Source organism: Mus pahari, chromosome 12 (assembly GCF_900095145.1).
Source record: "Mus pahari chromosome 12, PAHARI_EIJ_v1.1, whole genome shotgun sequence".
NCBI classification, from domain to species: Eukaryota; Metazoa; Chordata; class Mammalia; order Rodentia; family Muridae; genus Mus; species Mus pahari.
Window position 1 is genome coordinate 43,415,332 of NC_034601.1, and position 18,890 is coordinate 43,434,221.

Below are 18,890 nucleotides of genomic sequence, written 5' to 3' on the forward strand. Positions count from 1 at the left end.
ACTATCAAATTCTTGGAAACTAAATATGTTTACAGTAGTGAATCAGAAAATAGGTATTTTCATCTGTATTTTTACTCCATTTTTCCTGGTGTCTTATATCACAGCAGTTATTTTACTCAGTTACATGCGTTTTATGGTACTTTATTCAGTTAAAAGTCATTGTTTCCCTTCGTCCTCTTGCTTGCCACATATCTGCTGTCTTACGTACATGACAGTTCGTCTTTGACTTTCCCATCACTGCTCACCACTCTCTGCTTCAGTGACTACTGACTGGTTTGACCAAGAAGCCGAGAGATTAGAGGGAGCAGGGCGGAAAGAGGTTACTTATATGGAAGCCAAGCGCCAAGCATACACCTCCTCCCCTTCTAAGGTCAGGAACCAAAGCTCACTAGAATATGATAACTTTCCTATAGGATTATCCAAGTCCATTTCCTTCCATTCTTCTTTTTAAAAGATTTGTATATTTTTATTTTATGTGTACGATTCTTTGCCTGTGTGTGTATGTGTGTGTGTGTGTGTGTGTGTGTGTGCCCACAGAGGCCAGAAAGAGGGCATGGAACCCACCGAAGCTGGAGCCTTAGGATGGGTTCTAGGAACCAAGCCTGAATCAGACGAAGAACGGCAAGCACCTTAACCACTGAGCGATATCCCCCGTCCTCTTTCTTCCTGTCTTAGGCAGCCAACATGTCAGAAGAGTTGAAGAAAGAACAAGACACCAATGCTCACTTGGAGAGGATGCGGAAGAACATGGAGCAGACAATTAAAGACTTGCAGAAAAGGCTGAATGAAGCAGAACAGACTGCTGTGCTGGGGAGCAAAAAGCAAATCCAGAAACTGGAATCCAGGGTAGGCGTTTGCTTGGGTAATGGCGGGGGCCTAACAGCCTGCATTCAAGGCCTTAATGTCCTGGAACATCACAGCTCATCACGCTGTTTAATGGCACGTTCAGATGCTGGCAGCGTATGTTCTGAATACGTGTACTCATTATTGTTTGACCTTGGGCCTGCTGATAGGGCTTTTCTGGGCCTGGTTGAAAGTTGTCTTTGCTCTTCCTGATGAATGACAAAGCATCTTCGCCCATTCACCATACCAGTTCTAGCCTCTTCACAGGGAGGATGGCCCACTCTACCCAAACACACCCTTGCAGTCTTGCTCCTGCACTGATGTTCCCATCATTTTCTCTAAAGAGTACACCTGTTTCCTAACAGCTAATGGAAGGGGAGAAAAACACACCCATGATCTAGACAGGCTCAGTGCAGATGCAGCAAAGGCCAGCACAAATGATGTGAAATCTACCTTAAGGAACTTTAACAGCACTTAATGAAACCACCCTAAAAATGGGATTTTTAGGATTATTGAATCAATTCCAATGATTATGTGTATAGTAAACTTCATGAAAGTTAAAATACTATTCTGCAGGGATTTAATGGCTTAAAGGGGGCTCTGAAAAAAGATGTATACACTTAGGTGTGTATTTCTGGTACATCTATATAATGGAATGTCAATACAGACTCATGATCTATCCAGTGATGTTGGCTAACAAAATGAGGAAGTTCTTAGTAATAGATTCTGGAGATCCTAAGTAATAATATAAAGATAGTAAGAGTGTTACAGAGTGTTTATAATCTTCTGACCAAGAAAAATATAACAGGATAAAGACTAATGAAAATTACTAGCCGTAAGGAGAGGCCCAAAGAGATGTAAGTTAGACCTTTAACAGTCACTGGTTTGGGTGTTTTAATGGAAGAACCATATAATTTTTATGTTTCAAGTCAAATACAAACCAAGTTTATTTCAAGTAGAAAAACAAACAAACAAACAAACAAACAAAACAAACAAACCTGGGCTACAGAGATGGATCTTTGGTTAAGAGCACTGTCTGCTCTTCCAGAGGTCCTGAGTTCAATTCCCAGCAACCAGATAGAGACTCACAACCGTCTGTAATGGGATCCAATGCCCTCTTCTGGTGTGTATGAAGACAGCTATAGTATACTCATAGAAATAAAATAGATTAAAAAAATCATCCTTAAAAATTAATACTAATAGTAAAAACAAACAAATATATATATGTATTTTATGATATATATATATATATATATATATATATATATATCATAAAATACATACAAAGAATTATTCCCAGTGACCTTTAGCATAATGCTTTTTAGTATAGCATTTATGGAATATGCCTTGAAGACAAACAGGCAAAACTCACAAAATCCAAGCAAAGCAAATAAGCAAACTGTATGATTGATTTCAAAGTAATGACTTTAAAAATATTTTATTTAATATTCATACATGCATATAATAATGTGTTTTGGTCAAATTCACCCCCATCTCCTCTCTACCAATTCCTTCCCTATCTGCCTAGCACTTTCCTTTCCTAACTTCGAATGCACGCCCTCCCGTCTGTCAAATGCCCACTGTATCCACTTGGCAGTGCCTCTATGGACATGGGTAGGGCCACCCTTTGGACCATGGGTAGCCTCTCAGGATCTGGGTCCCTGTAGGAACAAAGTAACAACTTCAAATGACAATGAGATGAATGTGATATTTAATCCATAGCATATATGGAACCAAGATTTTAGTACTAAGAGGAAAAGCATTTAATTATGTTGTTCCCTTCAAAACATACACAAATTATACTAGTCTTTTCATCACCCATTTAATACAGCAGGATTTTATTTTATTTCCATATCTTAGCATTTTATTGCTGTGAAGAGAGCAGGAAAATTCTTATAAAGAAAAGCATTTAATTGGGGCTTATTTAGAATGTTGAGGTTTAGCGTATTGTTGTCATGATGGGAAGCATGGAGGCATGCAGGCAGACATGGTGCTGGAGAAGTTGCTGAGAGTTCTACACTGGATCTTTAGGTAACAGGAAAGAGAAAGAGGTACTGGGCCTGGCTTGAGCATTCAGAACCTCAAAGATGCAAGGCCACACCACCTAATAATGCCAGTTCCTATGTGGCCATGGGAGCCCTTGTCATTCAAACTACCACATCCATAATTATTATTTGTTAACTCTTTTCTTAAATCAATGGCAACAAGCAGTGAAGTGATAACAGATGACACTGAAGAATTATAGACTTAAAAATATAATTAGAATATCATTTTTAATTAATTTTCAGTCTTATAACAAAGTATCTGAGATAAGCTGATTTATAAACAATAGAATTTTATTTGGCTCATGCCTTTCCAGTTCAACAGCATGTTGCTGGTAACTATTTAGCTTCTAACCTTCTAACCAGGGTCTTCTTGCCACAAAATAACATCATAGGGGGCATCACAGGACATGACAAATCAGCCAAGGTCTCTTTTACTAAAGTCACTAAGTGTTCTGATGGCCTTTGTTTGGACCTTTATTTACCTCATCTAACTTTAATAAACTTCAAAAGCGCCCCCCCCCCCAAATATACATGAAAATTGAGAGTTTAAATTTCAGACACATAGACTTTTGGATGAATACACTCACACAGTAATCGTCATTACTCTTTAGAATTACATTGAAAGGTCATTACACATGAAAATAAATGGCAATTAGGATTCTCTTCAGTGAAGCACCCATTACTGTGAGGTGCTCGATGGATGTTTTACAACCAAACAAAAACCAAAACACCTTAAACATATCCTTTTAAAAAAGAGTTCTGTTGGCCCATATCCTTACAATTTGAACTGTGCAAATCCTTACTGGATACCTGTCCAGAGCGTCCCGAGCAGATGTACTGATGGTCTATCCACAAGGAAGCTGTGCACCTTCTAACCTGCCGGCATCTTCCCAAGCAAAGAGGGTGGCTTGGCTTAAATGGCTGCAAGAAGTCCTAGCAGGAAGAGGGATTAGCCTGAAGAAGCTGGTTCATGCCTCAGTGGGTCAGGCCTCAGTTCTAAGATGGCCATCAGACCTTATGAAGAGGTAGCATTTTGGTCAAGGAGAAGTCAGGAAGTGATGCATGAATGTCTGAGAGAACGTTCCATCAGCAGAAACAGCAGCTTGCAGCCTCTCAAACCAAGGCTCAGGCCGCTTTCCTGCTGATTTCTCTCCACGGCAGTTGACATCCTTCAGCAGACTCTATTGTGATTTGTTGAGTTGGCTTTACCTCATGAGCAAGTATGCTTATTCACGGGAGAGATTTGTGCCTGTTTCCTTCATTGTTCTAGGACTGCAGTATATTGAATAGTGGACACTGTACTCAGTGAAAAACATGATAATTTTACTTGTATGACTTTGTACACAGGAATTTTCCTGATGTACTTCTCCTGCAAAGCAGAATTGTAGGCCTGAACGTGGCATGGATGTGACAGAGACTCAGGGCAAGAATCTGAGAGGAACACGAAGAAAGGAACCCAGGAGGTGGATGTGTGGAACAGAATCTTCAACACTACTGCATGCGTGCTGTTCGTGCTCACAGACAGCACTGCCCCTCTCCCCAACCCCGACACAGACAGACACACAGACACAGAGCATGCATACACACACACACACACACACACACACACACATAGAGAATAGACAGTCAGACAGACAGACACAGAGCATGCATACACACACGTAGAGAATACACAGACAGGCAGACAGACAGACAGACAGACACAGAGCATGCATATACACACACAAAGCATACAAAGATAGACACACACACACAGGCACAGTTGCATGTGCACACACCCATACACACGCATGTGATTTTGCAATGTTGCAATGTAAGAAGAGAGGCTCACCTCCTTTCTAATTAGTTTTTTTTACAAAGTCAAGTCTTAACCATGCTTTTATGAACTCACACACTTTAACATTCTCATCTTGGGTGATTTTATTTGTTTGTTTGTTTTGTTTTTCCAGAAAGATTGTCTTAGTCACTATCAGAAAGAAAATGGACATACTTCCTTAAACTGTTTCACTCTTTGATACATTCTCCACCTGGTAACTGTAGGACAACCTTGTTACCATCCTGTGGGCTGACAGTTACCTCTTGTTATAGGTGCGGGACCTGGAAGCTGAACTGGAGAGTGAAGTCAGGCGCAGTGCGGATGCCCAGCGGGAAGCACGCAGACTGGAGAGAGGCATCAAAGAATTGACCTATCAGGTACTCTAGGATATGGCTAGGGTCCTCCTGCAGCCCTATGAACCTTCATGACTGCAATGGCCTCCTGGGACTCTGCAGTTGTGTCAGTAGTGAACATTTTCTTGCCCTGTCTTTTTCTCTCCATGGCTCAGGTCTATCCATTTGCATAGCTCATAGAGAGAGGTGTCAAGGTGCAATTGAGGTGAAAAGCTATTTATGCCATCTCTGGTTTGTTTTTGTTTTTGTTTTTTTTCAGCATAGTGTTAGTGCACTGTCAGAAAAATGCTGATTGAAGATAACATGTAAGTGAAGTGATTGGCAGGCACTAAGAGTGACCACCTCACCAGCTGATTGCATGGGATGCTAACTCGACTCTTTTGAGTCTGGGGCCAGATGAAAACATCTGTACTACAATGTGACATTTTTGCTGAGGCTTACTGGAGCCAACCTGTACACTAACATTAGCATATGCTTGAAGCAAATACTTGAGAGTAGGTAGACAAGTTTCCTTCTCATAAGCAATGTAGTTCTAAGTCCACAACATTCTTCGTCATCTACACTCTGACTTGCCTTTCTCCCAAGACCTCTGCTGTTGAGTTGGAAGCCTGCCATGCTAACCAGACTGGCCTTTACCTTTGTGCTCTCCAGCAATCACACTGCCCCAGCCTCCCAAGTGTTGGGACCAGAGGACTGAGCCACCACGGTCAGCTTTTCTTTCTAATGGAACAACAGAGTCCCTGATCGATAGCGGAGGGCATTGACTGTTCTCCACTCCAGGGCACTGCATCTTTCTAGCACCCAGCTGGGATGTATACATTCCGACGTTGCTAAAGTACAAGTATCTATTTTGAGAAGTAATGTAAGGGAACATGGCACTTTAGTGGTGATGTGAGTATCAACAGAATATTACAAACCCAATGCCTGTAGTCTAGCACACAGGGAAGTTGCTCTCACACTAAAACCTTCACAGCATGTCACTGTACTTAATTTGTCACAGTGGGTCACAGTGCTAAGCAGTTGTTTATAAGCACGTCTAAACATAGAAGGCAAAGAAAAACATGATATAAAATGTATTTATTTATGTAATTTACATTATTTTATTTATTTACAGTCTAGTCATTACCACCTTCAGTCCCCCTCCCACAGTTCCTCATCCCATTCCTTCTCCTCCCCCCTACCCCCTGTCTCAGAAAGGGTGCTCCATCCCCAGACCTCCCCTTTCCCTGGGGCCTAAAGGCTTTTGAGGATTCAGCCCATTTTCTCCCACAGAGGCCAGACCAGGTAGACCTCTGCTACATAAGTGCTAGAGGCCTCGGACCAGCCCCTGCGTGCTCCTTGTGGGTGGGAGCTCCCTGGGGTCTGGGTAAGTTGAGATTGCTGGTCTTCCTATGGGGTTGCTCTCCCTTTCAGCTTTTTCAGTCTTTCCCCTAATTCAACCATAGGGGTCCCTGACTTCAGTCCAATGGTTGTCTGTAAGCATCTGCATCTGTCTCAGTCAGCTGATGTAGGGCCTCTCAGAGGGCAGCCATGCCAGGCTCCCACCTGTAAGTACAGCATAGCAAAGTAGTGTCAGGCCTTGGTGTTCCCCCATGAGTTGGACCCCTAGTTGGGTTGGTCATTGGACCACCTTTCCTTCAGTCTCTTCTCCATTTTTGTCTCCGCAGTTGTTTTAGACAGGGACGATTCTGGATCAGGAATTTTGACTGTGGATTAGTAACCCTGATCCTCCACTTGAGGCCCTGTCCTTCTACTGGAGGTAGAGTCTTAGAGTTCCCTTTTGCCAATGTTGGGCATTTTGGCTAAAGTCACCCTCAGTGGGACCTGACAGTATCTTGATTCCTGGGTCTCTAGTACTCTGTAGAGGCTTTCCCTAAGGCTGCTTCTTTCCATTTATTCTCTTGGCCCTCTGGGCTTCTCTCCTGTCCCCTCCCCCATACCTGATTCAGTTCCCTTTTTCCTCTACCCCTCCACTCTCCTACCTGGGTCCCTCCCTCCTTCTGCCTCTGGTGATTACTTCTTTCCCCTTTCTAAGTGGAGCCGAGGCCTTCTCACTTGGTTATTTTGGCTTGTTACACTTCTTACTGTCTGTAGATTGTATTCTGTACTTTTTGGCTAATATCCACTTAGTGAGTACATATCATTAATGTTCTTTTAATGATATTTTCTAGTTCCATCCGTTTGCCTACAAAAATCATGATATCCTCGTTTTTAATAGCTAAATAGTATTCCATTGTCTACATGAATCACAGTTTCTGTATCCATTCTTCCGTTGAGGGACATCTGGGTTGTTTCCAGCTTCTGGCTATTATAAATAAGGCTGTTATGAGCATAGTGGAGCATGTGTCCTTGTGGTATGGTGTGGCATCTTTTGGGTATATGCTCAAGGCGGTATAACTGGGTCTTCAGTTAGAACTATTTTCAATTTTCTGAGGAACTGCCAGATTGAAAATATTTGTTAACACCCTAAAAATGATATGCCTTATACATAGGGCATTATTTTTAATGGATCTTAAAGAATTGGAACTTAGCTGAGAAAATATATGGGTTCTGGACATAACTGCAGAGTACTGTGGACTTAATCAGTCCTGTATATAGGCTACCATGGATTTATGAAACAATATTTTTAGTGTTCCACAGCTTAATGATTTAGTTTATAAATTTTAAATATATTTTAATTTTTTTGACTCCTAGTTACTTCCAGTTCTTAAGCACTGTATATTTCCTCTTTTATATCTGTTTTCTTTATTTTTTCATTAGCATGCACAATAACCAGTTTCCTTATGGCATCTTCATACATAAGTTTTGCTTGGTTTTCTCCACCGTGTTCTTCCCCCACTCCATTTCCCATCCCCCAGCCCCACTCAGCTCTTCCATTCCAAATAGTCCCTTTCTGCTTTCCTATCACACATGTTCTATTACCCTCTCCACCTGTCAACTAGTGCCTCTTTGTTCTCATTCCTACCTTCCTGGTCTCTACCTCCACTCAACCTCCATATAATCCATGCAGATTTATAGGTAGAAAATAATAAATTATCTCAGAAGCTAGCATCTGCGTACGAGGGAACATATGGTGTTTGCTTTTCTGAGCCTGGGTTTCCTCACTCATATAACACTGCCAGTTTCATCATTTTCCCGAAAATTTTATCTTCTTTATAGCTTAATCCAGTTCCACTAAAATATGTACTACACCCTTATTATCCATTCTTTTTGTTTTTGTTTTATAATTTTTAATGTTCTTTATGAGCATATATCAAATTATACAGAGTAAGAAGTCTCATTAGGACATTTTCATACATGACCATAGAGGATTTTTACTTTATAATTATTTTATTGTTAAGACACACACGTTAGGGGCTGGAGAGATGGTTCAGCAGTTAAGGACACGGGCTGCCCTTTCAGAGGGCCTGAGGACAGTTCCCACCACTCGCATGGCAGTTCACAACTGTCTGTGACTCCAGTTCCAGGGCTTCTGACCCTCACACAGATATACATGCAGGCAAAAACACCAATTAACATACAGTAAAAATAAATTATATGACGAGAGAGAGAGAAGACACATGCATTAGCCTAGGCCTATACTGGGTCAGGCTTGTTAAATAAACTTGCACCTGAATATCTTGTACCACTCTGACACCATTAGAGGTTACACATGCGGACTTGCATCTCATGCGACAGTAACTGCTGCTTCATCTCATGCGACAGTAACTGCTGCTTCTGAAATCCTCTCTGCAAAGATCTTTTTGATTTTCCACTTGAGGAGGGGCCTCTCTCTTCAGAAATTTGTCCATGGCGGTTTTCTTGGCTTCTTTTTCTCACTATATATTTGCTTGTCTGCAGATAAGGATCATGAACATTCTTTTGTGTTCACGTAAACCTTTTAGTGTTTCAAGCTTTGTAAGGAGCTTGTTGAGGTCTCAAAGGCCTTTGTTAAATTCATAATGGCCTAGGAATTGTCTTAGGGCTCTTCCAATTGGCCTCTTGCCTTACCTTTTCTTCAGTCACACAGTCAGTAGGAAATAACTTTTCAGCTCTGTTATAACTGGTTGACTACCAGCACACCCACAGGACATTGGTGACCAAGCGGTTCTTCAGTGTTTGACTGTTTCAGTGTTGAACACATACTCCCCAAGGTTCCTTCTACCTTTGTCACATTATGTACTATAGCTTATTCTGATAAAAGACCAAACTCATTTTAGGCAGATTGTTAAAACTCCTTTAACAGTGCTAATGCAGGAGTTTAGGGTCCTGATTCTAGTTCTAGAAGTGAATAGAAATGTCAACATCTTTTTTCCTACAGCAGGAAACAGTGTTGTTAAGAAGGCAGGACATAAGCCAGACATGGTGGCGCACGCCTTTAATCCCAGCACTCAGGAGGCAGAGGCAGGCAGATTTCTGAGTTCGAGGCCAGCCTGGTCTACAAAGTGAGTTCCAGGACAGCCAGGGCTATCCAGAGAAACCCTGTCTCGAAAAACCAATAAAATAAATAAATAAATAAAATAAAATAAAAAGAAGGCAGGACATTCTGGGTGTACCAAATAGTCTAACTAAGCTAAAATTAAAACTATTTGGACACTTGTTTAAATCAAATATCTACCTACCTACCTATCTATCCTGTATCTAATTATTTTTATCTTATGTGTTCCAAGTGTTGTATCTGCATGTACATATATACACTGGGTGTATGCCTGGTACCTGAGAATTTCTGAATAGGGTGTTGAATCCCCTTGAATTCTGGATAGTTCTGTACCATGTGGATGTTGAGACAGAATCTATGTCCTCTGCAAGAACAAAGAATGCTCATAAGCATTGGGACATCTCTCCAGCCAGTTGGACAGTTGTTTTCTGAATACACAGTTCTTTTTCTAAGATAAGCTTGACATTGTTTTAAGCAATGATTGCTAGAAGTCAAAGTTGGTGTGGCTAAAAATGTAACCACCTTAGAGACATGGCATTTTGTGACTCTGTACGACATTTGAGAAACTATCTATTATGATGGAGTGAGGCATCATTTCATAATTAATGATTGTAGTGGCTAGTTTTGTGTCAGCTTGACAGCTGGAGTTATCACAGAGAAAGGAGATCCAGTTGGGAAAATGCCTCCATGAGATCCAGCTGTGGGGCATTTTCTCAATTAGTGATCAAGGGGGGAGGTGCCCTTGTGGGTGGTGCCATCTCTGAGCTGGTCGTCTTGGGTTCTATAAGAGAGCAGGCTGAGCAAGCCAGGGGAAGCAAGCCAGTAAAGAACATCCCTCCATGGTTTCTGCATCAGCTCCTGCTTTCTGACCTGCTTGAGTTCCAGTCCTGACTTCCTTTGGTGATAAACAGCAATGTGGAAAATGTAAGCGGAATAAACCCTTTCCTCTCCAACTGCTTCTTGGTCATGTTTGTGCAGGAATAGAAACCCTGACTAAGACAATGATGTATTTTTTTTCTTGTCCATGGACTGTTTTTATTGTTTCCTCTGTAAGTGTTTCATTATAGAACAGTGGTTCTGAGCCCTCCTAATGCTGTGACCCTTTAATAATTCCTCAGGTTGTAGTGACCCCTAGCATTAAAATTATCTTCATAGCTACTTCATAACTTTAATATTGATACTCTTATGAATCTTACTGCAAATATTTAATTTACAGGATGGTCTTAGCTGACCCCTATGAAAGAGTAGTTCAAGCACCATCTCCCCCTTAGAGGGGTCAAGACCCACAGGTTGAGAACTGCTGTTATAGAACAAAGCACCAAACCTATATTTTATTTTCACTTCCAAGGAGAGCGCATTTTTGCTCTGCTGCGGATTAATTTTGTTTTATTTCTTCAACATTATTGATGTTTCTCATGCTCTATATTTTACAGTTGTGCTCTGTTTCCTTTTTTTTTTTCTTTTTTGTTTTTTGACTCGTTCTCATGAAGTAGCTTTCAGGCTACACTGTTCTCACGTGCCCTGTGGCTAAGGTGAGAGTCCCAGGGATTCCATAAGGTGCATTTCTCTTTTTTCACTTGTACCTCTTCAGTGCCTCAAGTGTACGCACTCGGTTGCATATGCCTTCCCACCATGAAGTCAGACCATACCCACTGAGCAGTACTTTCTGCGAGCTAGAATAGAGTCCTGTGAGTTGAAAGTGGTCTAGAAAGATCCCCACCCAGATTGATATTAGTCTTTGTTTTGGTAATATTTAGAGTTGATTCCAAGTCAATTTAGTTCCTTCTCCTAACACCAAGACACACTTTGGACTATAAGGCAGTATTTTTGTGACAGACCATTCACAGATGTCACTTGGGGGCAGGGGGCATTTTAGAAGAATATGACTATGGTTCTCTTTCCCTAGTAAACTCCTTTGGGAAGAGTCTATAACTGTGCACTACAAAAGCAACCCAGTGTGATCTTATTCTAAAATAATTTAATGGCTGTCCTCAGTCTCCACTTGTTTTCTCTGTGTCTCTGGAATATAGAAACTTAACAGCCTACAGAAATGTTCCAGAAACGTAAGACCTAAGACCAGTAGTGTATCACTGTCTAGAATGTAAAGCTTGTCCCTGTCCCCTCCACTCCTCCCACAGCTACCTCATTTTGTCTCTGACAACCTCTTATATTCAGGAATCTGGGCATGGGCATGGGTCCCACTTTACATGCTTTAGTGGAAACGTGGCATCTTTGTTTTTAGGGACAGGGAGGCAAAAGTTGGTAAAGTCACAGTGTTGGGTCCATGCTTAAGGCCAAGACGACAGGATGGAGTTTCAAGGGCAAATGGTTCTCTGACAGTTACAGCTGTGAAAAGCAAGATGGACTCTAAGCACATCTGGCAGATGGAACCTCAGCGTGCAGGATGACATCCACCAAGTATGAAAGGAAGGGTGGCATAGAGCGAGTGAGCGAGCTTCAGGTAGCTGCAGGAAGCTCTGGGTAGATACAGAGAAAAATCTCCAGCACAGTCATTGCCTAGAGAGGAGAATCCTGTCATGCAGAAATGGCCAGACAGCAGTAGTTGTACTTGACTCACCTGTTCCTCTAAGTCCAGTTACTGCCTGGAGCTGTTTGACTCTGTGCCATTGATGTGACTGAGCCCTATTTGTGATAGTTGTCATGTGATGGTGTTTTTCTGCTGCTGAATGACAGGTTCTTTCCTAGAAGGGAACCCAATACACAGTCGTGGCTACCACAGTTAGGTAATGTCTGAAAGGGGAGACATAAGCTCAGTTCTCACATGTGATGCTTTACATTCCCAGTGAGATGAGCATCATTAGCATAAGCACCCATTTGTAGCTGTTTTTCAGTTTACTTCTGCTTGGTCTCCTTTATTGTGTCTACCTCCTCAGTAAGTTAAGGGGAACTAACTGTATTGGTTTTAGGATTCACTGTATACAGATAGTATTATAAAACATTTGAATCTAAGGCTTCTAATGTAAGGTGTATGGTTGAAAATGGAGGAGAGATTTTATTTAAAACACAGGTTAGCCTCAGCCCCCTAACCAGGTTGAGCCCTATGTGTTTCTTCGGGGTTTGACTAATCTTAAGATTTGTATCAAATTGTAGGGTCAGACAGAACATTGATAGGGAGGCTGCTTTCAGCGATTGGAAGCATGCCAGGTGGAAATAGGTGGATCTCTGTGAGTTTGAAGCCAGTCACATCTACAGAGTGAGTTCCAGAATAGTCAGGACTACACAGAGAAACCTTGTCTTGAAAAACAAGCAAGCAAATAAAAACGTGGCCAGGAGTAGGAAGTAGCTTAGCCAAACCAATACAAAAAAGAGCAAGCAGAATACTGTGGGAGGGGGAGACAATCCTATTCACAGTGGGATTTTATGGGGTAGTAGAAGGACCAATGCCACACTCGAAAGTCAGCTTGTCAAAACCATGACAATGGACTTTAATGATTCATGATGTTGTTCTTGTTGTTTTGGGGGACAGGGCAAAAACCTGCTCATCTCAAGGCCAGGAAAGGGAGCTGAGATCCACTGTTCTTTCAGGGGTCCCGTGGCCAATGACTTTCTATTAGAACCCCTCTTTTAAAGGTCTTAAAAGACCATCTCAGTCCAGCTTGGGCCCAAGTCTTTACCACTTGACTCTAATGTCTTTGGGATAGATACTAGATAGAAGAAGTAAACTACTGCCAGTTTAAAAATGAGCTTAGACATGGATCTTGATTAGATTGGTCTCTCATTCTTTGGAAGAAGCACTTGATTTTTTTGGAGGCTCAACAGCTTTGAACTGAAAATCCTGCAGTGTTTTCAGGGGGTGTGGGAAGATGGCCAGGAGCATGAAGAGTCCCACCAAGGTGCTTTCTTAGAATGTCAAATACTCCACGGAGAGCTGTTGAGAAACCCCACCTCCCCGTGTCCCTTTTCTCCAGCTGAAGCCTAGACAACGACAGAGCTGAAGATGGTGGCCACAGTTTGCAAACCTTTTGCTCACCATCTTTACTTACGCCCATGGCAGAATTCCAAGAAACTTAGCTTTCCTATAGTTTATGACATGAAGCCAAGCACCAATTCAGAAGCTCAGGGGTTCACTTGTTTTGACTGAGGGAATTTTGGATTTCCATTTTGCATAAATGGCTTTTGTAATAATAAATTTTATTCCTAGTAAGAAATCCCAGGCAAGTGTAGCTTATCTGGAATGAAAAGACTGAAGCATGTAGTAAACCTAATGGCCTTGACTTCCATTTAAGCAAAGGCTGGTGGGTTGGCTGAGGAGATCAAGAGAAAAGTCATTGCCATTTCTCAGAGCCATCCATTACTGTCTCAAAACTCAGGATGAATGGAGTTAAATGTATCTTTTAATGCACTGATTTCAGATTGTAATGTGTGTGTGTGTGTGTGTGTGTGTGTGTGTATGAGAGTACATTTAGTGCACACTGTTGGATCCTTCAAATGGCTTTCCCATGCACGCCTCTGCATTTCAGGCAGAAGAAGACAAGAAAAATCTGAGCAGGATGCAGGCATTGTCTGATAAACTTCAGCTGAAGGTGCAGAGTTACAAACAGCAAGTGGAAGCAGCGGTAAGTGCCAGTTGAGCGTGGTGGAGTTCCTGACCACTGCTTTTGGTTAATGCTCTGAGCTTGTGAAACTGCTCAGCGGAGATACCAACCGCATCTGCTCATTCTCTGCTTTTATATAAATTAGCGCTACAGCTTACAGGAGGGGAAACAAGGAAGGAAAATTGTGCTGCTTTTCCCTGCAGGAAGCCAGACCCCTCCCCCTTGACTTGATGGCTAGACTCATACACACACATTAGCAGAAATGAACCAAGTATAAAATAAGGGTGCCATGAAGGATTGGCAATTTTTTTCAGGGTATTATTTTGAATCTCCTTAGACTTTGGGTGAACATAATTGAAATTTGTAATATATTTTTCTGATGAATCTGGCAACAATCTGAGCAAAACTTCTATCATTTAGCTATCCTTCTTCTTAATTCATAGCTAATAATTTTATTGGCCTCAGTTCAAATTTTCTATAACAAATATGTTAAAGGTTAAGTGACATGTATGTATCAGTGTACACTTAATATTTTAAGAATCTTTGAATTGTATGGTTTGATATTGTGTCCAAGAATTACTTATTGGTGCATAATTTGAAAGGGCAACCACCTGTTTCCGAGTGTAGGTAGAATGTGAATCTGATTTTAAACCAATAATTATGATTGCTCTAGTATACCGGTGTGTGAAAGTTATGCAATTGGTGGAAAAGAACACCCATTCTGAATTTCCAGAGGACAACAGCTGTAAAATGGTTCTCTGTGCCTACTCTTAAAAAAAAGTTCCTGATTTCATTCTTCTTTATATGTATCATTACACAAAGTTTTTAATATAAACCTTTACGTGATTTTTTCTGGTGCCTAGATTGGCCAGAAGAGGGCATCAGATACTCTGAAACTATTTAACAGGTGGTTGTGAGCTGTATTCAAAAGGAAAGCTGGGTCCTCTGGAAGAGCTGTAAGGACTCTTAACTGTTGAGTCATCTCTCCAGCCTCCGTCCCTACTCTGAATTCTTACTTGTATGTCTTAGACCAAAATGACACATTCGATCCAGTGCTGGGTTTCTATCTTCTTCTGTTTTCAAGTATTGTTTCAGAGCAGAGACTACTATTTAGGCGGGGCAGTATCTTCATGTTCTGTGCTTTCCATTTGACAGGAGGCACAGGCTAATCAATACCTTTCCAAGTATAAGAAGCAGCAACATGAGCTGAATGAAGCCAAAGAGAGGGCAGAGGCTGCAGAATCGCAAGTCAATAAACTCAGAGCTAAAGCAAAGGAACTTGAGAAAAAGGTACAATCCCTTTGAAATGCCATAAAGCCTGTTGCTTCAGGCCTTGGGGGCATCACATGGATTAGTATTGCAAGGAATGTCTTGCTTTTCACTTTAAATCTTTTTTTTTTTAATAGCCAAACAAGCTCAAATAAAGTTCTTCCCCACTTATTAAATTCTATGTGTCCAGGGAGTATGGAATTGATAAGTGCTTGAAATGGAAAAGCATTCTAGATTTAGTTTCTTTAAGTCCTTCATGCCAGGCTAACTTGTAAGCTCTGAGCCTTGGACCTTTAATTTATTAGTGCAGAATACTGAGGAATTCACGGAGCAAGGGGGATTTCAAAACTACAAAGGGACCTTGGAACTCAGAGTAAATTCTTTCCACATAGCCAAGCATGTGAGTTTGAATCAGGTCAAACTGAAAACTAGGGGCAAGGTGGTCAGAAGTGAGCCAGGGGTTGACACCAAATTCTGGAGTCCTGCTTTCTAGGTCCCAGGATTCAACTTCTGGCTTTCTCGTCTTTCCATGTCTCTGTCTGGGAGGCCAGTGCCTCTCTGTAAAGAGAAACTGGAAGGAGCAACAAGGAACTCAGCCATGGATGCTGGGCAGGGGCAGGGCATCTCTGCTTCCTCACTGAGAGTTTCCTTGAAACATGGTTTGTAAATGGCATCTGCCTTTAGGAGAAGGGAATTAGAAGAAATTGGATAATAGAAGTAGCTACCTTTTCTACAATGCCTGAAAAGCAGTTAGCATGGCTCCCAGCACAGATGGTATCCTCCATTCACTTTCAAACTTTGATACATGTCAAGCCTGCTCATTTCTGGTAAATGAATTACTGGTAGCCCCTCAAGGTAAGCTGATAGGACTGCCAATCATAAATATCGACCTTGTCGAAGGAGGCTAAAAGTTGGCTACATGGAAGACACTGAGATCTAAGTCTGAGAAGGTTGAGTCATCGGCAGCTCCAGAGAGATCTCACTGCTGCCTGGACAGCCACCTCAATCATAAAGCCCAGTTGGAGGGCTCTAGGGGAGTGGCTTGACTGGTGGCCCCAGCAGGAGAAGTGTCGCCCCACTGATTCAGGGTGACCNGTGCAGAGCCTGCCTAGCAAGGCCATAGAAAGGATTTGCTTAGGGAGGGGCCTCCCCTGTGCTCCAATTGTCCTCAGCTGCGGAGGTCAGGGCCTTCAAACCCCACCCACATTTCACCTTGTCACAGCTGTGTCCAAGAACACATAAAACAAGTGAGGCAGAAATTGTTTCTGGCAGGAGATGAACAGGGAAACCTTGCTGGGCAGTGTGATGACTCACTGCCCCTCATTCACAGAAGAGCCTAAAATCCTTCAACTGTTGTAAATAGAGGGAAAGGGTTTCCTGACGCACATATGTGTCTGGAACAAATCAGTGATGTGATTGCAGCATCTTTTCCAGTGGGGGAGGGGAGGCAGAAATGGAGAGTGACAAAGCATGTCCTTGGGGTGAGTCACCAGAGCCTAATCTCTGCTAGCAGGTAATTGCCTGACCCTTGCCTCCCTCTGAAGCACTGCTGAGACCTGCTTCCCTATGGAAAGAGCTCACATGGGTCTGGAATGTCCCTAGAATGTCAAAGCACACGTCGACATACATTCTGTTTTCCAGGTTCGAGAAGAATAAGGAGCTTCTCTTCATTAAAAAAAAAAAAAAGACAACAACTGGAAGCAAGCCTTTAAGAAATAAATATGTGGCATGAATAGCAGGCTAAGGAGATGATGAAGAAAATGTCCTGATCCGAAGGACTATAATCTCCTCTTGGATTAATGGATGGCTTTTTGATTCTCAGTGGCATGAGGCACCTCTTTTCTAAAATTTCACACAAAAGACTAAACAGATGTAAGAATCAATTTTGATGTTAGAGGAATGCACGTTCCTCTTTTCCTCCATTTCTTCATGCGTAGTGCTCAGAGAAAAGTCCTTAGTCTATGCTTCACAGAGTCTGGTACATGATGAGGAAGGGATTTTCAAGTTCTCTAACTTTGCTTAACTGGTCCCTGTATTTGGTGACAATTGACAAAAATGTCTCTTAGCACTGTGGAGCAGGCATTGCCATAGTTAGGTGCTTTGAACTTATAGGTAGACCTTCTTTATCAAGACATATAGGCTCCATGCCTTGTGGGCTATAACCTGAGACGGGTTGTACAGTTGTGGCTGTGGGAACTAAGAAGAATGGACATGTTCTAGAATTTCTTTCCTTGGATGGTTCTAGACTAAAGTTGGGAACAAGCAAAAAATCTGTCCCAGAGTGAGTAGTTAAAACTAGAGGAGTTTCTACTTTAAGTGCATAAGGTCACTATAGGGCCCCAAGCAGTACGACCCAAGGTAAGTTCTCAGTAACCAGCCCCCCTGGACCTTTTCCTCCCACTTCCTGCCAGTCTCCTTCAACTTGGCAGGCATGAGGAAAGTTCTAAGGCAAGCAGCACCAGCTTCACCTAGCCATGGCATAGAGGCTGGGCACAAGGACAGTTTGGAAACAGTCTGTCCCTTACAGGATTGCTCCATCCTCATTGAAAGAAAAGCCCCCCCCATCCCCGTGCCACTCACTGTAGCCACTCGAGGCACAGCAGCCACAACTGTGTAAAAATGATGCCTGACAATAAATCCTGTTCTCTGTGATTCTCAGTGGTTCTGCCTCTCTATCCAACCACGCACACAGGATGGGTCCAGCACCACCAAAGGAGCTGGGCCTGCTCTTGTTTGGCATCCTCTGCATGTAGACTTTGGCGTTTATACTCACCTCTCATTGTTGACAGAGAACCTCAGTGATTCTCAGAATTCTCTCTCCATGTCTCTTCTCTCTCTTTTTAAAAACCAGAACTCTCCCTGAATCTCCAAATATGCTTCCTCCTATCCTATCATTCAGATCTCTTAGTCTTTCTGAGATTCACCCTGTGCTGGAGGCAGCAGGAGGTCAGGGGCTCTGGTTGACTTAAACAAGCTCAGGCTGATCCTTCTGAATTCCAAGGTCATACCAAGCAAGGTACACCAAATTAGAGTGTCGAGATGTGAGGACGCGGTCTGAGGAGTCATTGAGTGAGCGACTAGAAAGCCTATTATGCTGGATATAAAGCAGTGAGTTCCCCACTGTTGAGCACAGCCCTGTCAGAAAATGCTGAACGTTTAACATGTGTCGCAAATACTCTGGAATAATATTTAAAAGCGTCTGTAAGACCAATTTTAGAATTATATTGTAGTAAGCTAATATGCCATTTAGGAAACATATCTGCATCTTAAACCTGAGAGTAGAGACTTCCTGTATCCACCCTGCCAATTCTAAAATATGATTATTAATTGTTTCTCCACACTTCACACACCACTGGAGGAAATCAGAGTACCATACATTTTTCAGCTGGAGAAGACTATACGCACATTTTTAAAAGTTTTACTCTTATATGCATCCATGCGTGTGACTAGGAAAGTGTTAGTCATGTGAGTGTGGACGGAGTCCAGAAGTCACTGAGTCCAACAGGCATGCTTGGGACTAGATTCCAGACCTCCAGAAGATCAGTAAGTGCTTCTTAACTGCTGATCCATCTCTCTAGCCTCAAAAAACAT

The 18,890-nt window shown here is 42.1% G+C and overlaps 1 protein-coding gene across 1 annotated transcript in view; it reads left to right on the forward strand.

The window, feature by feature from the left end:
* Myh15 (myosin heavy chain 15) overlaps window positions 1-17,951 on the forward strand; it is a 148,018-nt gene extending 130,067 nt beyond the window's left edge. The window contains exons 37-41 of the mRNA XM_021209387.2: window positions 676-846; window positions 4,977-5,081; window positions 13,956-14,051; window positions 15,186-15,320; window positions 16,941-17,951. Of these exons, the coding sequence (XP_021065046.1) occupies window positions 676-846; window positions 4,977-5,081; window positions 13,956-14,051; window positions 15,186-15,320; window positions 16,941-16,955 (522 nt within the window). The 3' untranslated portion in view covers window positions 16,956-17,951. The remainder of the gene's footprint in view (window positions 1-675; window positions 847-4,976; window positions 5,082-13,955; window positions 14,052-15,185; window positions 15,321-16,940) is intronic.
* The last annotated feature ends 939 nt before the right edge of the window (window positions 17,952-18,890 follow it).